The sequence below is a fragment of the Plectropomus leopardus genome, chromosome 23 (assembly GCF_026936395.1).
Source record: "Plectropomus leopardus strain MGB_pleo_1.0 chromosome 23, ASM2693639v1, whole genome shotgun sequence".
Lineage (NCBI taxonomy): Eukaryota > Metazoa > Chordata > Actinopteri > Perciformes > Serranidae > Plectropomus > Plectropomus leopardus.
Window position 1 is genome coordinate 22,443,369 of NC_142198.1, and position 20,103 is coordinate 22,463,471.

General features: G+C 38.0%; 1 protein-coding gene and 1 pseudogene across 1 annotated transcript; both read right to left on the reverse strand.

The window, feature by feature from the left end:
• Positions 1 to 89: 89 nt before the first annotated feature.
• On the reverse strand, positions 90 to 18,305 carry LOC121962102 (RING finger protein 150-like). The gene is made up of 6 exons (XM_088073776.1): positions 18,169 to 18,305; positions 10,070 to 10,321; positions 9,258 to 9,412; positions 8,428 to 8,524; positions 7,553 to 7,814; positions 90 to 6,838 (listed from the first exon to the last, which is right to left on the reverse strand). The coding sequence occupies exons 2-6, from the start codon at positions 10,232 to 10,234 to the stop codon at positions 6,720 to 6,722; spliced, it is 798 nt and encodes a 265-aa protein (XP_087929902.1). The 5' UTR covers positions 10,235 to 10,321; positions 18,169 to 18,305; the 3' UTR covers positions 90 to 6,719.
• LOC148185761 (RING finger protein 150 pseudogene) lies at positions 11,483 to 19,061 on the reverse strand (annotated as a pseudogene).
• Between the last annotated feature and the right edge of the window lie 1,042 nt (positions 19,062 to 20,103).

Sequence of the window (20,103 nt, forward strand, 5' to 3'; positions counted from 1 at the left end):
AAACTAAGAAAACTCAAAGAATTTTCCTTGTTTTTCTTTTTTTTTCCAAAGATGACACACAAACACCAATCTGAAATAAAAACAAAAACTTGCATTAAAATTTTATTTAAATTCTGTCCTGAATCAGAACACGTGCAACAACTGAAACACAGAAACAACATGGCGTCACGCCGCCTCGTATATACACGTGTGTATGTAGGTATTTTTGTGTTTGCGTGCACAGGACAACCACACAAACAGACCGTCTGTAAAACAATTACTATCATAGAAACACGCATGACACCATTTCACACCCTTTTGTCACGGTAGCAGAGGGGTTAACATGGCTACAGACGCATCGGGTAACCTCAACTTTCACCGTCTCTCTGGAAGGATCTGAGATTTTTGTTTGTTTGTTTTCTTTGCTGATGATGTCCTCTTCTAAAGCCGTGATCGAACGCTAACTAACTTAACACGAGCTAAACTGCTGAAATGGATTATCATCTACCTAAAATCAGACTTTTTTTTAATCAGTTTTTAATGTTCTAAAAGCTACCTATTTAATACTGCTGCTTCTGTCGTGGCTGGATGTCTAGTTTATTAGATTAAAACGTATAATCCCAGTGGGATTACATGGCTCAGCGTTCACCTGCTTCAGGAGAGAGAAAATGCAGAAACACAAATTACAATAAATGGCAAATATTTGGCAGGCTTTCTACAAATACACGAGATTCGTAGTTAAATAGACAAAGAAACATTCATCACCTCCTTTCTTAATCCGATTCGCAAACCATCTCATGAAAAAATACCGTTTCTAAAACATAGAAATCTTAAAGGGAAGATGAGTGAATAGAAGAAAAAGTGACGCGCGAAAGATGACAAGAAAGCAAACAGAATTAAAGTTCGGCAGAGTGAGTTGTAAGGAAGGGATGGAAAATTTAAATGTCAGGGAGAGCAAGGGAAATTTTTGTTTTTTAGATAAAGAAAATACTTTTCCAGAACCTTCCAGAGAAACAGAATTAAAGTGCATCAACAAAAGAGGCCGAGCAACCAATCAAAACACAGCATTCAGGGATAACAGCCAACAGACCGTGAAGGGGAGGTAACAAGAAAAAAACAATCAGACGTCATTACTGGCAGCGACATGAAGGTCCCATTTTTTAAATATTAGATTTGAAATCAAACAAAACTTTTTTTTTGGAAAGGATCCTATTATTACTATACAGGCCCATTGTATAAACAAAAGATCTTATCATGTCTACAGGATCTCCAAATTTGGCTCTCTGTCTCCTATTTTCATATATAGCAGTCAAAAAAAATTCATCAATTTTATTTATTGAATCGTTGAATTGCTTTTATAAAGAGGTATCTATCCTCCTAAGGAGAGTCAATGGCTGAATTCGGTCGTCACATTAAGTGCCATGAAGAATTTTCCGACCTCTCTGTTCCCTTTCACTTTATTGGAGGACGACCGAACCAGAATAATGCTCGGAGAGGGCTACAATTATTGTAAAGTTTTTAAGAAAATGTATGTTTTCTCACTGAAATCAGGTCTGCCATAGGCCTCCAGTCCTGTAGTAATAGTAAGTATTAGGGCTGCGTATTGTTTAAAATCTGGATATTATTTGATACTAGTGCTGATGCAATACGTGAGTTTTGTTGCAGGTGCTACAGCATTATTTTTTCAGGGTTTCCATGCAATTTCATGGATTAAATCTCAAAACGTTTCCATTTTCAAAGACCTTTAATTACAAAAAAAAAAAATAAATCTTTCCCTACGTTTCCATATAATCCGTCGATAGCTACTGTAACAAAATTATGTGTAAGGCTGTCTATGGAAAATTAGTGTAATAATTTCAATGCAAACACTCAAAGAAATTCCATTTCTTTTCCAGGCCTGGAAAATGTGATTGTGAAATTCCTTAAGTTTTTCACAATCTAACAAGTTTTCTGTGCAGCATTTTTTCTTGCTAAAGAACAAAAAAAGGGAAGAGGTTAAAGTTCCGTACGTTAACTACATACAAGAATATGAATATTGCAAAATTTCGATACTTACAGAAACATTTTGGTTAATAAAAAATAAATACTTGTGGTTCGATACTGACTGAAAACTAAAGGGGACCAACATGCCACAGCAGCCTCAGTCTCTCCGAGAAGCACGAAAAGAAATGTAGTTCAATTCACTTTCGAACAGCAGAACTGCCGTCACGTAAAATAGTACGAGAATGAAAACAGTGCAAACGTGAAAATAAACATCAGTTAAATTCCTTGCAAATAAAGCTTACGACACTAAGGAAATGACTTTAATTAAAACGATGCTCACTGAATATTGGCCAAGACAAGGCATACAAATCCATCATCTTCATATATTACAACAAATTCGTTCTGCATCAGTATTTTTTTTATTAACTCATGTTTGTTATATACTTGGTAACTGACTGAACTGAGAGTGACGAGAGAGGAAAGATGAAGCGAAGTAGGAAGAAAAAACTGGTTTCTGAAAGAAAATTAAGTTATCGGTTTGACTGACTTGTACTTGTACTTTGTACTTTTGGAACTTCGTACCAATTTTAACCAATTTATGGTGATTTGTCATACAAACAATTGAATCTTAATTACATATCCCATCATGTCATTTAATGGTTTTTCGTATTTTTGGAGGCTAGTTTCAGTATTTGCTTTGCTTAAATTTAAAGTCTGCAAGTCCAGGATCTAAAAAAAAACAATGCTATGTACATGCAAAGCCGTACGAAGGTCTTGAATACACTTAAATGTTTTGTCCTGAACTCAGATTCATAAGTCGAATGTTGTGATTTGTATGCTTTGTAATTAATTTTAGCAACAAAACAGGTCTTATTTTTCCATCTACACAAACAGGAAAACGATTTTAAAACATTAGCAGCAAAAGCGAGAGAGGGGAAATTAACAGTACAGCATTGGTTCTCCAGCCTTTTACTCGGGTTTAGCTCTCTTTTAGGTTCACTTTCTCGTCATCAACAATCAGATCTTGAATGTTTACGGACAAACTTACAATAGTTTAGAGTCATATCGTCAAGATCCTCAGCGTACTGTGTGTATGTACAAGTACACAAATAATCAACACTTAATTCTGCCTGATCAAAACTCAATCACATTGAGAATCACCAGGCCGTGGGGTCATGAGGGAGATCAGTCTTTGCTGCTGGGTGTCTTCGTTACAAAAATAAACGTCTCCTCTGGTATCAAAATAGACGACAATCTTTATCTCTCTCGGTGCCGGCAACGCCACGACCGCAGCCCTACGCAGTTTGGCAAACCGACAGCAATGCCACGTGGCTTAGTGAACGTGTGGAATATACATTTTATATTTACATGCTCGGCATCCAGAGTGAACTCACTAAAGCAGGGAGGGATTCTTCGCTAAACTTTGTCGTTTCTACGACTCTGGGTACAGTCTTTCTATTGTCTTTCACAGCTTGTTTTGGTGGCGATTTAATTTAAACTCTGGAAATGGTTAATGGCAGCTAACACCTATAGAGGTGTACAGACGACGGGTTTGATAGACACCACTTAAGTATGCGAAAGTTCGGAGAAAAGATCCCCAGCTGGCCAGTAAAAGATCCGATCCTTGATTGTCAGGGTTAAAGGTAAAGGTGTTTTTAAAAAGGCAGCATGAGGCCGTGGTGTTGGACACGTGTGGTCAGGCAGACGGACAAATGGACGGCCAATAAAACAAAACAAGGCAACACTATAGACAGGGTTCCTACATGGCATTTTAACCCTTATCGAACCTTAAGATGGCCGCGATGGAATACTGATGAGGAAAGTCTTTGCGTCCTCTACCTTTAGCCAGGCAGACACTGTACCGATTAAGTCTGATTTTACCCGAAAATTTCTGCAAGGCTGCAATTACGACCCTGATAACAACGCTCAGTTACTTGCTGGAGCTGCTGATGATCCGGCTCTCTGACATATTGAAGAATTTCTGGTAAGTCAAAAATTACAATGGGTTTATTGGCCCGATTTCCCATCGTGGTACAAGTTGGGGCTGAGCCCACTAGAACTGCGCTGGGCTTCAAAGTCAATCTGACGAAGTCGCCAAACCATGGATTTACAACTTCTGGGTCCATCACCTGATACAATTTCACTGAAAAAGACTGTTTCCAGTAAGGGGCTTTCACACCACCACGTGGTAACTCGCCACCTCCAGTCATTTCAATAAGGGTAGGGCGGGGGAGGGGAATCGGTTTCTAACACGGCATAGCGGTTGGCGCCCACATCGGGGTTGGGGCCTGCATGCACAGATTTGGCTCTGCTGCGCTAAGTCTACTGTGTAGAACTTATGGCGATTGCCGCAAGGTTTTGGCCTAAATAGCAGGTCGAGGAGCAGAAAGAGGACAAGATGGTGGAGATGTTGGTTTCAGAATACCGGAATTACGGCTCTAAGAACTGCAAGAGAAACTGGGCCTGGGATGACAATATCATCAAGCTTTAGATGACTGGAACATTGTCAAAATATGTAGAAATCTGTCATTTCTGTTGTTTTTCTGCAGTATGCAGCTACAGGATAGCTTGCATTTCTGCCAGTGTCCACCGGGGCACCCGAGTGTCATAGCAGCCATGCACAGTCTTGTGATCAGGGTAATTTTATACTTGGAGTTTGAACTTTTTTTGGCTTCATGTGCCACTTACATAGAAATTAATAGAGCACCACCTCCAACTTTGTATCCATGGTCTTGACTCAAACTGTTGTGATACAAAACTTCACTTTTTTGCACAATATTGTGGCCTCTTACTTTCCATTGATAGTAGCACTGACCTTCTTTCTATTTGTCAACAGTGTTGCTGACAGTCATCGTGCCATGTTTGGCTAAGCTTTATTGGCATTGTCTCTGGACAAAACCAAATGGGAGTTTCAGTTTCCTTTAGCTCCATGTCGAGGCTGGTTGACTGTTTTGTACAGCATGAGCATAAAAGAACGGCAGATTAAATATTTGAAGTGTGAAAATCAATAAAACATGCAGTGTCTGCCCGGCTTTACAGATGTTTTTTTTTTTTAAATGGTGTACATAGAAAACTATTTAGGAGAAGAGGCGGTGATGCAGCTGAAAAATCTCCTACATCATGGTGGCATTTCTCTTGTTACCATTTTCTCCGTACGTTAAGACCCAGCTGCAAGATTTGTCACTAGTTTAATACTCTTCACTCGTTTCCATCTGTGCTTCACAGTCAGCATTTTTTGCTGTTTTGAAATTCCACATTTAATCAGCCTTTCTCAGACCTTTTGATATTCTGTACAGCCCTGCAATCAGTCAAATGTATTTCTTGGTGTCTCCAGTTTTTCCAGACGCACATAGGAACCCTGTTTGGAAAGCATCCAAACCAAATACTGTCAGCACTACTGTGCTATAAAGATAAAGGAGCCTTGAATTATACGGACAGGCAAAAAGAGAAAAATACTGTGTGTAGTTGCTATTCAATACTGCAGTCTGACTGTAGCTGTAATACTGCAACGACGAGTCCACCGTTGCAGCAAAACACCAGAAAAAGAAACCGAATCCACTGCCCAGAGAAGCTGGTGAGTCCTTTCAAAAATAAAAGTCTTCCTTTCCAAAATGAAATCACCGCAGACGTCACACACCTGGCGTGTTGGCAGGCAAATCAAAAAGAAGCTAAATTAACCAGAGATTAAATCTTAAAAGAATCCAGACCAGTAGTGAGCAGCCCGGATACAAAGTCCCATCAGGTTTCTTTTATTTGTTGTTCCTCTCTCACCTGAAACCAGGTGAGAGAAATTCCAGGTAAATTCCACAAAAGGACCCAAGACGAGAGCACAGGTAGTAATACGCAGGCAAGTCCTGATTCCTGGCCTGGATCGATCACAGACACTGTTAAAAACACACAACCCGGAGTTCGGAGTTCTCAAATGATCCTCCAGATTTGCTGATGAAGGAGAAAATCAACTTTCGAAGAGTGGATTCTCCTTCGGCAGCCGACTTTCTGAGGTTCTACCCTGTTCACGCGAGTATCAAGTTGAGTGGATATCATCTTCATGTTCCTCTGAGAATAAATGTGGAGACTCCAGTTGGATCCCATCAGACCTTCGAAAGTCCAATTTAGGAGAGAAATGTGGCGACAAGTTGTTTGAAATGTCCTGGACTTCTGTGGACTTCTTTCAGTCGAACGTTCTTCAGATTGACGACAGACGGGTAAAGAAGTTGAGGTCTATTTCTAGAAATGAACGGAGGCAAATCTGCATAAAGTGACAGCAGACAGAACGACGTCCCAGATTAACGTCGGAACAACATCTGGTTAAACCGAGGAGAGTCGAGGGTAAAACCAAGGTAAACAAACTGGGTGACACACCAGGTTACGTCCAGGGTCCAACCTCGTCAAGCGTCCGGGAGACTGAAAATGAAGCCAAACCAGGTCCTTTGAGTCCTGATCAAAACCAACGTGTTTATCTAATTTAGGTCCGCTACGTGAAAGCCCATTAAGTCTGCTTCTAGCTAGAGTCCACCTGCAGTCTGGATGAGATGGTTTGGTTTAGTTCTGTATTGGACAGGTCCAAAGAGACAAAAAACCCAGTGTATCACTGGTGCTGGTTCTGGGTTGGAACCAGTCAAAACCAGAACCAGGTCCTGGGTTATGCTCAGTTTGGTTTGGCTCAGGTCTGGTTTCAGTCAGGTCGTTCTGTTAAAAGTCTGAACCTGATTTGTTTTTGGCCCCGGAGGTTCTGGTTTGGTTCGGTCGTGCTGCCCTCAGGACTTGTCCCCCAGCTGAGACTGCTCCATGGACCCCTCCTCGTCCGAGAGACCCGTCTCTACGGTGATGACCAGGGACGCCACTGAGGCGCTGCTCGCCATTGGCTGTAGCTCACCTGGAAGAGAGACGGAGGACCGGGTTGGACTGAAGAATTTCTTCCAAAACAAGACAAACTTACTTTTGGCTTAATTTGATGAGCAAAAAAGATTTTCTGAGCAGCTGAGGTCAATGATGAGCTGTCATTAACCCTTTGAAACCTGAGCAATTTGGCTTAGTTGTTGTGGAAAACACGGAAAGAAGGCATTTGCAATATTGTTTTCTATTTGTGAATAGATGTACATATATATGTAAATAATGGACATTTTTTTCTTGCTTTTATAAAATAATTTTCAAAATGTACTAATTTCTTGCAATTTGGGGAACATTTCTTAGCAAGTTAGTCAATGCCTTTTTTCCCATGGTTTTAAAAGAACACAAAATCATTTTCTAAGAACTTTAAGGTTTAAATACTTGCGAAAGATGCCTGAAAGCAGCACAAGAAAAGTGTGGTGCTCCAGGTTTCAAAGGGTAAAATCCAACATTAAAACTTTTGGACCAATTTCAGCAGGAAAAACACACAACGTACAGGAAACAAGACAAACAACCACAACTCAGAGGTGCTATGAAGCTAAACGGCCACTGGGTGTCAGTATAACATCAGTTATCAGTGGACATACTGTGTGTGTGTGTGTGTGTGTGTGTGTGTGTGTGTGTGTGTGTGTGTGTGTGTGTGTGTGTGTGTGTGTGTGTGTGTGTGTGTGTGTGTGTGTCACCTGTGTGTGTGTGTCACCTGTGTGTGTGTCAGTGGTGGCCGTCACAGGGCTGTCTCTCAGGGTGTCCGGGTCTTGGTAGTCCTGAGGGAGTCCCACCCGTCTCACCCCGGGGTCCAGCACCACCGAGGAGCCGCCCTCGCTCAGCGTGCCGTCGCTGGACGCCCCGGACACCACGGCCTCCAGGGCCAGGGCCCCGACCCCACCCACGCCCACCCCGCCCACACCGCCCAGGGCCAGGTCGTAGTCCAGCGGCAGGTCGTCCAGACAGTCTGCGTTCAGCTGCAGAGGAGCGAAAGAGTCAGACAACAAATTTAAATGTTTATAGAAGGAAATTTAATTTTTAACATCAGTGTGCACAATCTGCTTTAAAAAAAATAAAATAATTAAAATAATTGATCTAAAGAGATAGATAAAAATAAAATTAAATTAAATAAACTGAATTATGATAAAATAATTAAATAAAATTAAAGAAAAAAGATAAAATTCTAAAATTAAAGACAATAAAAAAGTAAAATAATATAAAAAGCAAGTTAAATGGCCTGAACTAAGATAAAATAAAGATAATATATAAAAAAAAAAAAAAGTAAAATAAACCGAATTAAGATAAAATAATTAAATAAAATCAAATAAAAAAATTAAATTATAAAATTAAAGACAATAAAACAGTTAAATACAATATAATAAAATAATATAAAAAGCAAGATAAATTACCTGATTTAAGATAAAATAAAGTAAAATAAATAACTAGAATAAATACTAAATAAAATAACTAAAAATAAAATTGTTAAATAAATAAAAATAAAATAAAGTTAAATAAACCTAACTAAAATAAATCAAAATAAGATAAATAAAATTTTAAAAAACCCACAAATTAAAAAACTGTCAGACTCACAGCGATGCCCAGAGCTTTGAGGATGTTCATCTTGCACATCGGACACGTGCGGTGATCCAGCAGCCACGGATCCACGCAGCTCTTATGGAACAAATGTCTGCAGAGAAAAACAGCAAAATCAATTCTTCCTGCTGTTTATCTGCATTCGCGCTGATGTGTTTAGAAAAGAATCCGGTTCACAGCTGCTTTTTATTTTGCGCCGTTACACAAGGCAGGAAAGAATCTGCTTTTCATTTTCATCTCTTTTCATAAGCTCATATGCAACAGAGGAAGCCTTTCTCCCCGAAAACAAACAGTCACTGTGGTCTCAACCTCTGCTGCCCGCTCAACCCCAAAATAATCCTCTGTGATCACAAGAAAACTGTTTGTTAGTGTCCAAAATCATGAAGTCACTTTGTGTTCACATGACAGCGATGGAAAAAACAAACACTTAATATATCATATTTTTAAAAATGTGTAAAAACAAAGTAAACATCTTCTTTACTGTGTTTGGTTTCTGTGAATTCCTGAATATTAAACGTTCATCTGCAGTTTCTGTAGACGTCTCAGTAATATAATATTTTTTGATTAATAAATTAGAATTAAATACACAATAACTCTGGAAGCATTTATTCATTTTGAAAGTGAATCAGCAAACAGAGTAAATTCACCGATAGAGCCCATTTCTTTAGAAAGCAAAAATAAATAAACAAATAAATCTAAAATCAAAAATCTATATTTAGAGCCTTCAGTCCTGATAATGTTAAAAAATGACAAATAAATCTGCCTCTGTGTGTGTGTGTGTGTGTGTGTGTGTGTGTGTGTGTGTGTGTGTGTGTGTGTGTGTTTACCTGCAGGGCAGGATGCGGACCACGTCGTTGGCCTTGTAGCCTTCGATGCAGACGGCACAGTTGTCGAAGTCGGCCTCCGTCTCCTGGTCGCCCTTCCTGATGGTGCGAACCTGAAGTTTACTGATCGCTTTCTTCGCCGCATCGCCGAGGCGACGCTGTGGGACAGAGAGAGAGGCGGAGGTGCGTTTATTTCCATTTTAAAATAAACTCAGATTGGTTAAATAAAAATGTCCGTTTGAATGAGTTTCATTGGAGCATTTTTTTGCACTTAAAAGGCTGAACATAACAATTTTGTTTTTTTAGAGTGTTTTTGGTTTACTTATTGTCAAAATAAAGCGCAAATTTATGCTTTTCCATATCCAACTGTTATGTTAATATTAGTTGTACCTACAGCAAGAAAATGTAAAAAATAAATAAATAAATAAAAATATTAGAAACATTCGACCGAAAAATACAGATGAGCTGAAGGCCGAGGAGTATTATACAAATAAACATACTTCTCAGAAGTGGGACATTTCTCTACTGTAAATCATTTTTTGAATGAGCTTAGGAAATATTGTAAAAATCTGAGATACTAGATTTCGGATTTTCATTAGCTTTAAGCCATAATCACCAAAAATAAAACAAAGAAAGGTTTGAAATATTGTTTTTAAAAAATATTAAATATTATTATTATTACATTTATGCATAAAGAATTTATAACCTCTGAAAGTTTACCTGTTTGAATTAAATTAATAAGAAAAATGAACTTTTTTTTTTACGAGATTTAAATTTCTGGAGATGCAGCTGTAACGTGAACGGGTTGCGTTTACCTGGTTCCGGTCTCGTGCGTTGGCGTATCTGAACCTCTGGATGTAGTAGAAGACGAGCCAGGCGAGAGAGATGATCATCAGCACGATGAAGGAGATGGACACGAACACCACCGACGTCCTGCTCACGTACTTCTGCAGGTTCCTCGTCCCGATGGTGATCGTCATGGTGACCCGTCACGTTGCGCTCCAGCAGCAGCGCCACCTCTCGGCCTTTGGGCTCCGGGATCATGATGGCGACCACCTCACCTGTACCTGAAGACACGGGGGACACACACGGTCCATCAGCCCGACCCTTAAATAATCCCATACACCTTTATCAGACCAGGTCCCCAAATCCATTACCCAGGTCCTCATTTAACCCTTTAACGGTCACGCTAAGAAATGCCTTCAACATAGAATATGTAAACACAATACATCAATTTATATATATATTATAATATATAATATATATTTATATATATATATATATATATTTTTTTTTATTTTTCCCTGTATACTGCACTGAAAAAAGTTCAACAGTTAAATGTAATATAATCTGAAAATAAAAGTAACTTCATAAAATAAACATATAAAAATAAATAAGATTCAAATAAAAATGAATCTATTAAAAAAAATGTACAAAATACATGGTAAAAAACCAAATTGTCAATGTTTTATAACAACATCTAAAAATAAAAGTCACTTCATACAATACAAACAATACAAATAATGAAAGTAGTAATTAAATCAGTTTAAAATGTATGATATAAAAAAACAAGTAGTCAATTAAATATACTAAAAAAAAGAATTAAAATACATCATACAGAGAAAACAGAATAATAAATGTCCTAAACATAAACAGTAAAGGGTCCGAGGGTCCTTTCACAAGAAATTTGGGGCGTCATAACACTTTTTCCTCCACTCTGGTGAACTTTTAATCACCAGTTTCTGCTCAGATTTAAAAAAGTAAAACTGTCTCTTCAGAGAAATGAAAGAAACTAAATTCATGGAGCAGAAATATGTTTCTACCTCAGAAATATGATGTAAACAAACTACAGATCGTATTCTGCGTCTGTAACCTGCTCATTCATTCATTCGTCCGATCACTATGACGACCAGATCCTCGTCGGCCCACCAGAGACCACCACTCCAAAAATAAACAGCAACCCCCGACAGGCTGCACGAGATTACGTAAGAGACCGAAGGGTTAAAACACAGTTACACATATTTCTATCAGAGTTTGTTTCCATGATTTTCCAGGACTTTGAGGCTAATTTTAAAGACCAAATATTCTCTGACACAAATACTCCTCATCGGTTCTTTTTCATTACTGAACAAAAGCATTTTAAATATTTTATTTAAGAAAAATTAATTCTAATATTTTTAAGCAGTGAGGATGGTCTTATGTTTTTTATTTTATCTTTAGGGGAGGGGCATACAACAACAAATGGCTGTATTTTGGATATATTTTACTGCCGATTGGGCAAAATTTGGCATTTTTTTTACAGATTTTTTTTTTCTTTAGACAGTTTTGGGCTTGTTTTTAAAGAACACATTTTAGGATTTTTTTTCTTTAAGAGATTTTGCTGATTGTCAAAGAAAACATGGCTTCAACCAGAAACTGCAAAAACAAAAAATATTGTTTATTGGATTTCCAAATTTCCGACAGTCCTCGAACACATCATGTGTTATTATACAGGATTTTGTAACAAAATTCCACAACTTTTCCAAAATTTTTATAGTATATTTAGTTTCTCAAAAACAATTAGGCTTGGAAATTACTATTTGCAAATGATTTGGTTTTTTCATGACCGTACGAACCCGGATCTACACTGCAGTGATCAGGGATCAATCAGTGTGGTGTGAAACCATTTCTGAGGAACTGAAAGTGATGAGCGAAGGAGGAGGACGAAAGCAGAAGTTTTTGGGACTCCTTCAGGGTAAAGAGAGGTCAAAGGTCAGCTGGTGATGATTCAGCCTGTTGTTCAAGGACACTTTAAAGGAAGCGTGAGAGTCAAACCACATCTGAACCAGCCACACTGGTTTGATTCTGTAAATTATTTAGGTTAATCTTGTGTTTGAAGTCTGACCTCAGATAACCCCGAAACGTGGATAAAAACGCTCCAGATGAAGTTTCACTTCCACAGCGACACATAACCGCAGTTAAAAAGGAAAAGTTTAATTTCTATGTTAAATATTGACAGTAAAAAGCTGCTACAAATACGTTCAAAAGGGAAGTTACAAAGTGCAGTGAATTCCTTCAGCGGAGCGGCCGGGAATGTGACGCCGCGTCGACACAAGTTTAAAACTAATTAGTCACTCATGCAGACAGACGCTCTCGCCGACGGGCCGCTGACGAACCACAAGAGGAGCTGACGGCAGAAAGTTTTTCACTGTGACGCTAACAGCAAGTGAAGTGGACAGATTGTGAATCAGGCTGCGGACGACCCCGCTGACGTCCCGGAGTCCGCCTGGAAGTGACTGTACGTCAACAAAGTTTTCATTTCCAACAGAGTGAGAGAAAAAACACGTTTGAATCTTTTTTAATTTTTAATTTTAACAGCCTGCCACGATTAAAACATCTGCCGTCACAATTACATTTTATATTTTTGGAGCTGTAGCGCTCGTTTGGTTATTAACTCCAGCACACTGTCGGAGCGCAGAGCGTACTCTGGGCACAGACGGAGCAGCAGAACATCTACATGTTTGTTTTTGCAGCAGCTGCTCCTCTCATCCATTGATCTGATCTGACCAGATCGATAGATTGATTATTCACCCCGTGACTCTACAAACTGCTGCTGAGGAAAAAGACTCATTACGAGCTCCACCTGCAAAAATGTCTTAATTTGGAGAGGGGATGCAAAATGATTAAAAAAAAGGGACACATTTGTTAATTTGAAAAAAAAATGTAGCAAAACTAATGTGAAACTAGTGTTATGTTGATTTATTTTGGGGTAAAAGATTTTGGTACGATTTTATTTTGATATTTGTTTCAAGTAGACGCGCTGTCAATAACAACCAGTTCTACTTCAATGCAAAGATTATTTTGAAAAACATTTTTCGTGGGAGAAAGACAGAAAACAAGCTAAATCTGAGTTGCGGGGACACCTTATCTGAAAGATATTACAAAAAAAACAACATGAATTTTCCATAAAATATATTTTTAAAAAAAGGTATGTTCATAAGCATGAGCCGAAAGAGTTAATACACCAAACCGGACTCATCCTGTAAACTTGTTTACATTTATCCAATATCACTGCTTTCTGGACTTTGTATTCTATTATATGTACGCACTCAATGTTAAATAAAAGGGTTTTAAGAAAATAAAAATAAAGAAAAAACACTAAAGTCCTGTGAGAAGATGTGTCTTCTGTGTCTATTGTTGTGATACATTTTACATTAAATTTGGGGACCGTTTACATTTAAGTTATAAAAAAATATATAAAAAATTGCTACAATTCTTTATTAAACTATTTATGTAAAATAAATAAACTACACATTAATAATGAGAATAAGTGTGCAACACTAGATTCATTCAGTATAATTTAATTTTTTTTTTAATTAATTTTTTTTTTTTTAAATTATATTGGAAGATCAAAATACATTTTTTGTCCTTATAAAATCAGCACTAATGTCCTTGGTGTGGAAATTTTGGTTTACTTATTTCTCTGCAGCAACGAGTAAAAACATTTGTGATTGCAAAGCCTGAACCAAACTCTTGTAGATATTTCATTGCACGCACGTTATTTAATATTGTAATGCTTTTCTGTGTGTTTCTGGTGTTTTTTGTACTAACTGTATCTCATTTAAGATTTTTATACACGGGCGGACAAGCAAACAAACGTGATGCGAGTGTTTCAGAGGTCGATAAAGCTTTAATAATGTTTGTGTGTTTGCAGTTCGGCCGAACACAAGTTGGATATATTCTCCCCGAGGCCGGCGCCGAACTCACATCAACCCCAACAAAACACAAACAGCACCGAAATCAATCAGTCTGCCTAAAAATACCCTGCAGCGATCGATGTCTCCTCTCCCACACTCTTCTGCTTCCATCACCGCTCAAATTAAACATCGGGAAGCCTCAAACATTCACCTCGCCCCCAAAAAATGGACCGTAAATCAAACAAACAGCGCTGTGAAGGAGTGAAAACTCTTTAAAAAATGTCCTCATCATGACAGGTTTAAAGCCGCTCTTCACCCTGTTTGTCTGAACTTTTTTGTAACTTTAGAAAACACTGTTTGTGTCGACGTGCAGCTTTGAACTAATCTGTGGGATGAAGTGAGGAATGATGAAGGCAGCTGATTCCAGGTGGATTAATGCTCTTTCACAGCTGAAAGGTTTGACTGGACGACGGACGCACCAGTCTGATCCAACACCAGCGCCTCCTCCTCAATTTAAAGTCTCCCTCCACTAAAAAATGTTTCACTTTAACGGGCAGTTTAGTATATTTTGATGCCAATACTTACTTTAGACACTGTTTGGTGCATTTTACACACTTTTCTTCTTCCTGTTGTGATAACTGTGTGTGTGTTGATGCATGTGTCCTAAATGTAGTCCAGATTGTGTATTTGAGTGTAATCAGTGAATTTGCAGCTCAGCTCCTACAATAAGTCTAAAATACACTGTGGAAACTAAATAGTTACATTCAGACTGTTCAGGTCCAAAAATGCTCCATTGAAACCCATTCAAACTGACATTTTTGATCCCACAGCCATCAGAGCAGAAAAACAGGACTTGTATTATTTCTGGGTGTCATTCTGGGCTTTTGACTCTGAATTTGTCATTTTGACTATTTTCCACCTGATGAGGTCATTTTGACCATATTTGGCATATGGAGGAAATACATGCTATTTCCACTAGGTGACCTGTCACAGTCAATGTAGCTGCTGATCACTGACATATCCCAGACTGTCAGCAGCTACACTCACACACTGACATATCCCAGACTGTCAGCAGCTACACTCACACACTGACATATCCCAGACTGTCAGCAGCTACACTCACACACTGACATATCCCAGACTGTCAGCAGCTACACTCACACACTGACATATCCCAGACTGTCAGCAGCTACACTCACACACTGACAGATCCCAGACTGAGATATTAATAATCAAAATAATGAAAATGGAAAATAATGCTTATTTTCCATCTAAAAACATAGTGGCATCATGACAAAAACCTGGCATTTAAAGAATTACATTTCTGAAAATAAATAAATATTTGATATTTCTGATTAGGACTGATGTTGGTTAAAAACATAAACTCAATGAAAGTAGAAAATCATATTAATGTTTAATATTTTTTAAAGCTTGATTCGGAAAAGCACATTTTGTGTGCACAGTGATGTAACTCTGCACAAAAAATAATAATGTATTGAAATCAATGTTGCTGCAAATCATTGACATTTCCCAAACTGTGATAACAATTATAAAATAAATCTATTTAGTATGTTGAATAGTGAAAATTATTCTTTTTTTGTGTTTTTTCCACCTAAAAACATAGTGGCACAATGACAAAAAAATGGCATTTAAAGGATTAAAATTCAGAAAATTAATCAGTATTTGATATTTTTGATTAAGGCTGATGTTGGTTAAAAAAATAAACTCAGCAAAAGTAGAAAATTATTTCAATGCATAATATTTTTGAAGCTTGATTCTGAAAAGCTGTGTGTTACTACTTTTATTTAGCTTAAGTAAAATAAATACTCAACTTTTGCATTCTTTATTTTAATGTTAAAGTTTTGTTTCTGATCAGACTTTAGCTGCTTAAATCTGCTTTCTGTTTTCAATACTTTGGTTTGTGAAGCATTGAGCTGATTTGGTTTAATCAATCACCCGAGTCACGGAAAATAACTCAACTATTTTGGTAACAGATTAAATATCAAAACCAGCGTTTAATAATAACCAGAATGTGCTCATGTGTCCGGGGAAAGATTCCCAGGAGGAAACTTTCCGTGAACATGAACTCCGTCCTGTCAGAAAACAACCGCGACACTAAAAAAAAACCCTGAGAAAGAGGATTTAAAGTAAACACGCGCTGTTGTTCATATTCGGGGGTCGGGGGATTCCCTGAAGGAGTTTCCAGCGGACGGAGACACAGCTGCGAGTCTGCTCGTCCAAAAACAACAGTTTAGACTGAAGACCTCCGTCTGCTGCAGCAGCTCCGTCAGCCTGTTACATAACTCAACACTTCATCATCATCATCATCATCATCATCATCATCATCATCATCATCACTGCTCACACGCTGCCGTCGGAAACCGAATCAGCAGAGAGTTTTCTACAACCAGCTGATGTGGAAACAGCAGATAGTCTGTTTGTTTATGCAGGAGGAATAATTTAAAATACATCTAATAAAGAATTAATCTGACAAAGTGACGCCTCGGCAGCTCAGTCAGAAAAAAACACATGAAAGTAAATAAAATTAAAAAAACACAAATTTCAGACAGACTCTTACACAGTTAAAATGTTGTGCAAAATGCAAATCAAAACCAGAATGCAATTATTTCTTTTTTTATTTTCTGGAATCGGGGTTGAATGTAAAAACTTACTCTGTGGGATAAAAATGTTAGAAAATAATGAAAAATGTTTATCACTATCTACCAAAAGGCCTTTTTTTTTTGTATGAGCTGCTCGAATAAATTCAGTTCACTGAGACATAAAAACAGAGATAAGCAGCAAATTCTCACACGACTGTCAGGAAATGAGGAAATTAGCAGCAATAAAACAAGACTGATGATTTTTATAGAAAATGTCAAAAAGAAATATTTTTTGTTTTGTTGATTTTTTAATGAAAATGGATTTGGAAGGCACGTTTTCTTTAACAATGTAAGCATTTTTTTCTTGTCTGAGCGGCTCAAAAAATTAATTGCAATAAAACAAGATAAATGAGCAGCAGCCACATGATGTGTAATTTGCTTACTAACTTTTTTTTATGTTGATTTTTCTAGAAATTCTTTTAAAAAATGGCAGTTTTCAGCTATTGTATTTTTTTTTCTTTTAACAAAAATATATTGGGAGGCATGTTTTCTTAAAAAATAATGGTATTTATTAAAATGGGTTTGGGAAGCATGTTTTCTTTTTAAAAAGTTGGCTATTTTTCTTTATTTTTTTGGCCATTTTTATACTGTGCAAACTTCAAATTGAATTTTTTGTCTGAGCAACTAAAAAAACCCTCAGTTCAATGAGTAATAAAAACAGAGATAAGCACCAAATTCTCACATTTGAGAATAAGAAAATGATCTGCGATAAAAACCAGATAAAATCAGTTTATCTCTACGGGAAACTTGCACAGCAGCTTCAGTGGAAAGAAGTAAAGAGTGCAAAAATTAACAGAAAATAATGAACACAAGATTTACGATGAGCATCAAAAGTTGTTAATATCTGGTGCGATCTTTTTCTCTCTCAGTTTTTGGTGACGTTTATAGAAAACAAACACTTTAGCAGTTTTTATTTATTTATTTTGCTTTTGAAAGAAAACACATATAGAGGACATATTTTCTTGACAAACCACCAAAAATCAAACTTAGTAATAAATGTTTCACAAATTGTGGCAAATTAGTTGATTTAATTATGTTTTTACAAAAAGCTTGGTAAATAGGACTAGGGAAAGTTTAAAATTTGGAATTTTGTTTTATAATGATCAATGTAAAGAAATGCTTCACAAATTGTGGGAAATTAACTGATTTATTTTTTTTTTTCAAAAAGCTAAATACATCTAAGGAACAATAAAAAGCTCAGTTTTTTTGTGATGATCAGAAATTAAATTATGAGTTATTCTGAACTTAAGCACTTTTGCCAGGTCACTTCCTTGTTTTGTTTTTCTTTTTAACTTTCTGTCTTGTTAAAAAAAAACCCTACCTTTCAGATAATTTTCTAGTAACTGTTTCCACAATTTTTATTTATTTATTTTTTAGATTTTATTTTAAGCCATATCTTATTCGTTTCCATCTCTCCATGTTTTTGGAAATAAATAAATACATAAAGCCAATTTGCTCACGTTTCAATACCGATATTCACATGCATACCTTAGAAAAACCAGTAACCAGCTTATTGCAGATTTTGTGAAACCTTGTTTTCTGTGTTTTCCGGTGGTGGATTTGGGCGTTTGAGTGTACCTGTATGGGGCATGGTGATGGTGTCGTTGGCGTTGGCGGAGCCCACGTTGAAGATGACCACCGCCGAGGCGTTGTGGGCGGCAGCGTGGCGGATCTTGTCCTTGTAGGTGCAGTTCCCCCGGGCTATCAGCGCCACCCAGGCCCCGGCCGGAGCGGGCACCGCGAACCGGGTGTTGGGGTCGCAGGCCTGGCGGTCGTGCGGGGCGGCGGGCAGCACCACCACCCCCTTGGCGTCCCGCTTCGGGGAGTGCTCCCCGTAGCGGCCGCACTCCGTCTTCTCGGTGCGGAGCTCCGAGGTGGCCGGGTCCACGTAGGTGATGTTGACGAAGGCGGTGTACCACTCCTCCCGCTCGGCCACCGTGAAGTCCAGACACAGCAGGTGGACGAAGCAGAAGGAGAGCAGCCACGTCGAGAGGGCCAGGCTGCGGCAGGCCGCCACCAGAGAGCCCGGGGCCATGGCGATCCTCCGCGGTCACAGCGAGCCGTCCGTCGGGCGCTCTGTCGCGTCGGCCCCGCGGGCTCCTACTCCACCATGCTACCAGCCGACCGGCTCCGAGTCCAATCCGCCTTTCTGTTAGCGTCGACGGCCGCTCGCTCCCAACGACTCCCGGCGCAGATTTTTCACCGTCTCACCGTGTTTTCCGCCGCCGCTCTCAGGCTACCTGTTAGCCGTTTCCATTTCCAGCCGAGCACGGCACCGAAAACAGCCGCCGGAGAGGCTTCGCACCGCGGCAGCTGCGCTCACGACCGGCCGCTGAACGACGAAGATAACCGGCGACGAGGTGAACCGACAGACGGTGGATTTACCGAAAGTTAACGGTTGATAATTTGTTGAGTATTTTTCAGCTGCATTGTTTTGACCGGGCCTGAACGGACCACAGGTAAACTACCGTTAGCAGGACACCGGAGTTCCGGTTATCTTCTTCAAAATAAAAGCCGGGACATGGTTCGTGAAGCTTGTATCGCTAAGGGACTGTTCGTTATTTATGAGAGGAGGGGGTGATGCAAAAAAGTTTTAATGCATTGAGCGGGACTTGTTTTTGCTGATAGGATACATCTATAAATTGCTGTATTTTGGATTTATTTTACAGCTGATATTTACATAATGTATTTAAAGATAACGTTTTAAGAGAGACTTTTATTAAGAAAATAGTTTTGAACATTTTTTTTTAAAGAAAAATGTTTTGAATTTTTTTAAAGAATGTATTAGAAGAAAACTATTTTAAGGAAAACATTTTCAAAGAAAATGTGAAGGAAAACGTATTATACTATTATAGTATAATACTATTTTAAAAGAATACTTTTAAAAGAAAATGTTCACAAAGATGTTATCTAAGAAATGTTTTTAAAGAGAGTTATTTGAGAAAGTATTTTAAAAATATGTTATCTGAGAAAATATTTTTTAAGAAAAAGATTTTATATATTGTTATTTTGGAAAATGTGGTTTAAAGAAAAATGATTTTGAGTAATTTGTTTAAAGGCTTTTGTAAACAAATGTGTTTAAAGAAAATATTTTAAATGAATATTCTCAAAGAAATGTTTTTTAAAGAAGGCCTTTAAATAAAATGTAAAAGTTTTTAAAGTTTTTTTTTCTAAGAAAGTATTCCTCGAGCCTTTTTTTTTAAAGAATACTTTTAAGATAGGCTGACAAGTTGAACTCCACATGTGACAGGCGTTGCCTTTAATTTTGAAGGACAGAACATCCCGTTTCCGTTATGGTTGTGTCTAACTGGACTCTTTGAGCTCTGTAATGTCGAGCAGCGCCACCGAGCGGCCCGGCAGAGAAACTGCGGCTGTAACACCTAAAACAACACAAATCTGCATTTTATTAGTTGAAAAATAAGTATTCAAATATTTTGTATTACTTAAATAAATTTAGAAAATATTTTATTTTTATTTTTGTCACATAAGAACTTTACTCACCTGATTTCTTTT

What these genes read in the sequence shown, in the direction of transcription:
- LOC121962102 (XM_088073776.1), bottom strand. Translation starts at nt 10,234, where the DNA reads ATGACGATCACCATCGGGACGAGGAACCTGCAGAAGTACGTGAGCAGG. An exon ending in GTCCGCATCCTGCCCTGCAG is followed by an intron (nt 8,525 to 9,257) that starts GTAAACACACAC and finishes TTTTCTCTGCAG; the next exon opens with ACATTTGTTCCATAAGAGCT. An exon ending in CACCACTGACACACACACAG is followed by an intron (nt 6,839 to 7,552) that starts GTGACACACACA and finishes TCTCTCTTCCAG; the next exon opens with GTGAGCTACAGCCAATGGCG.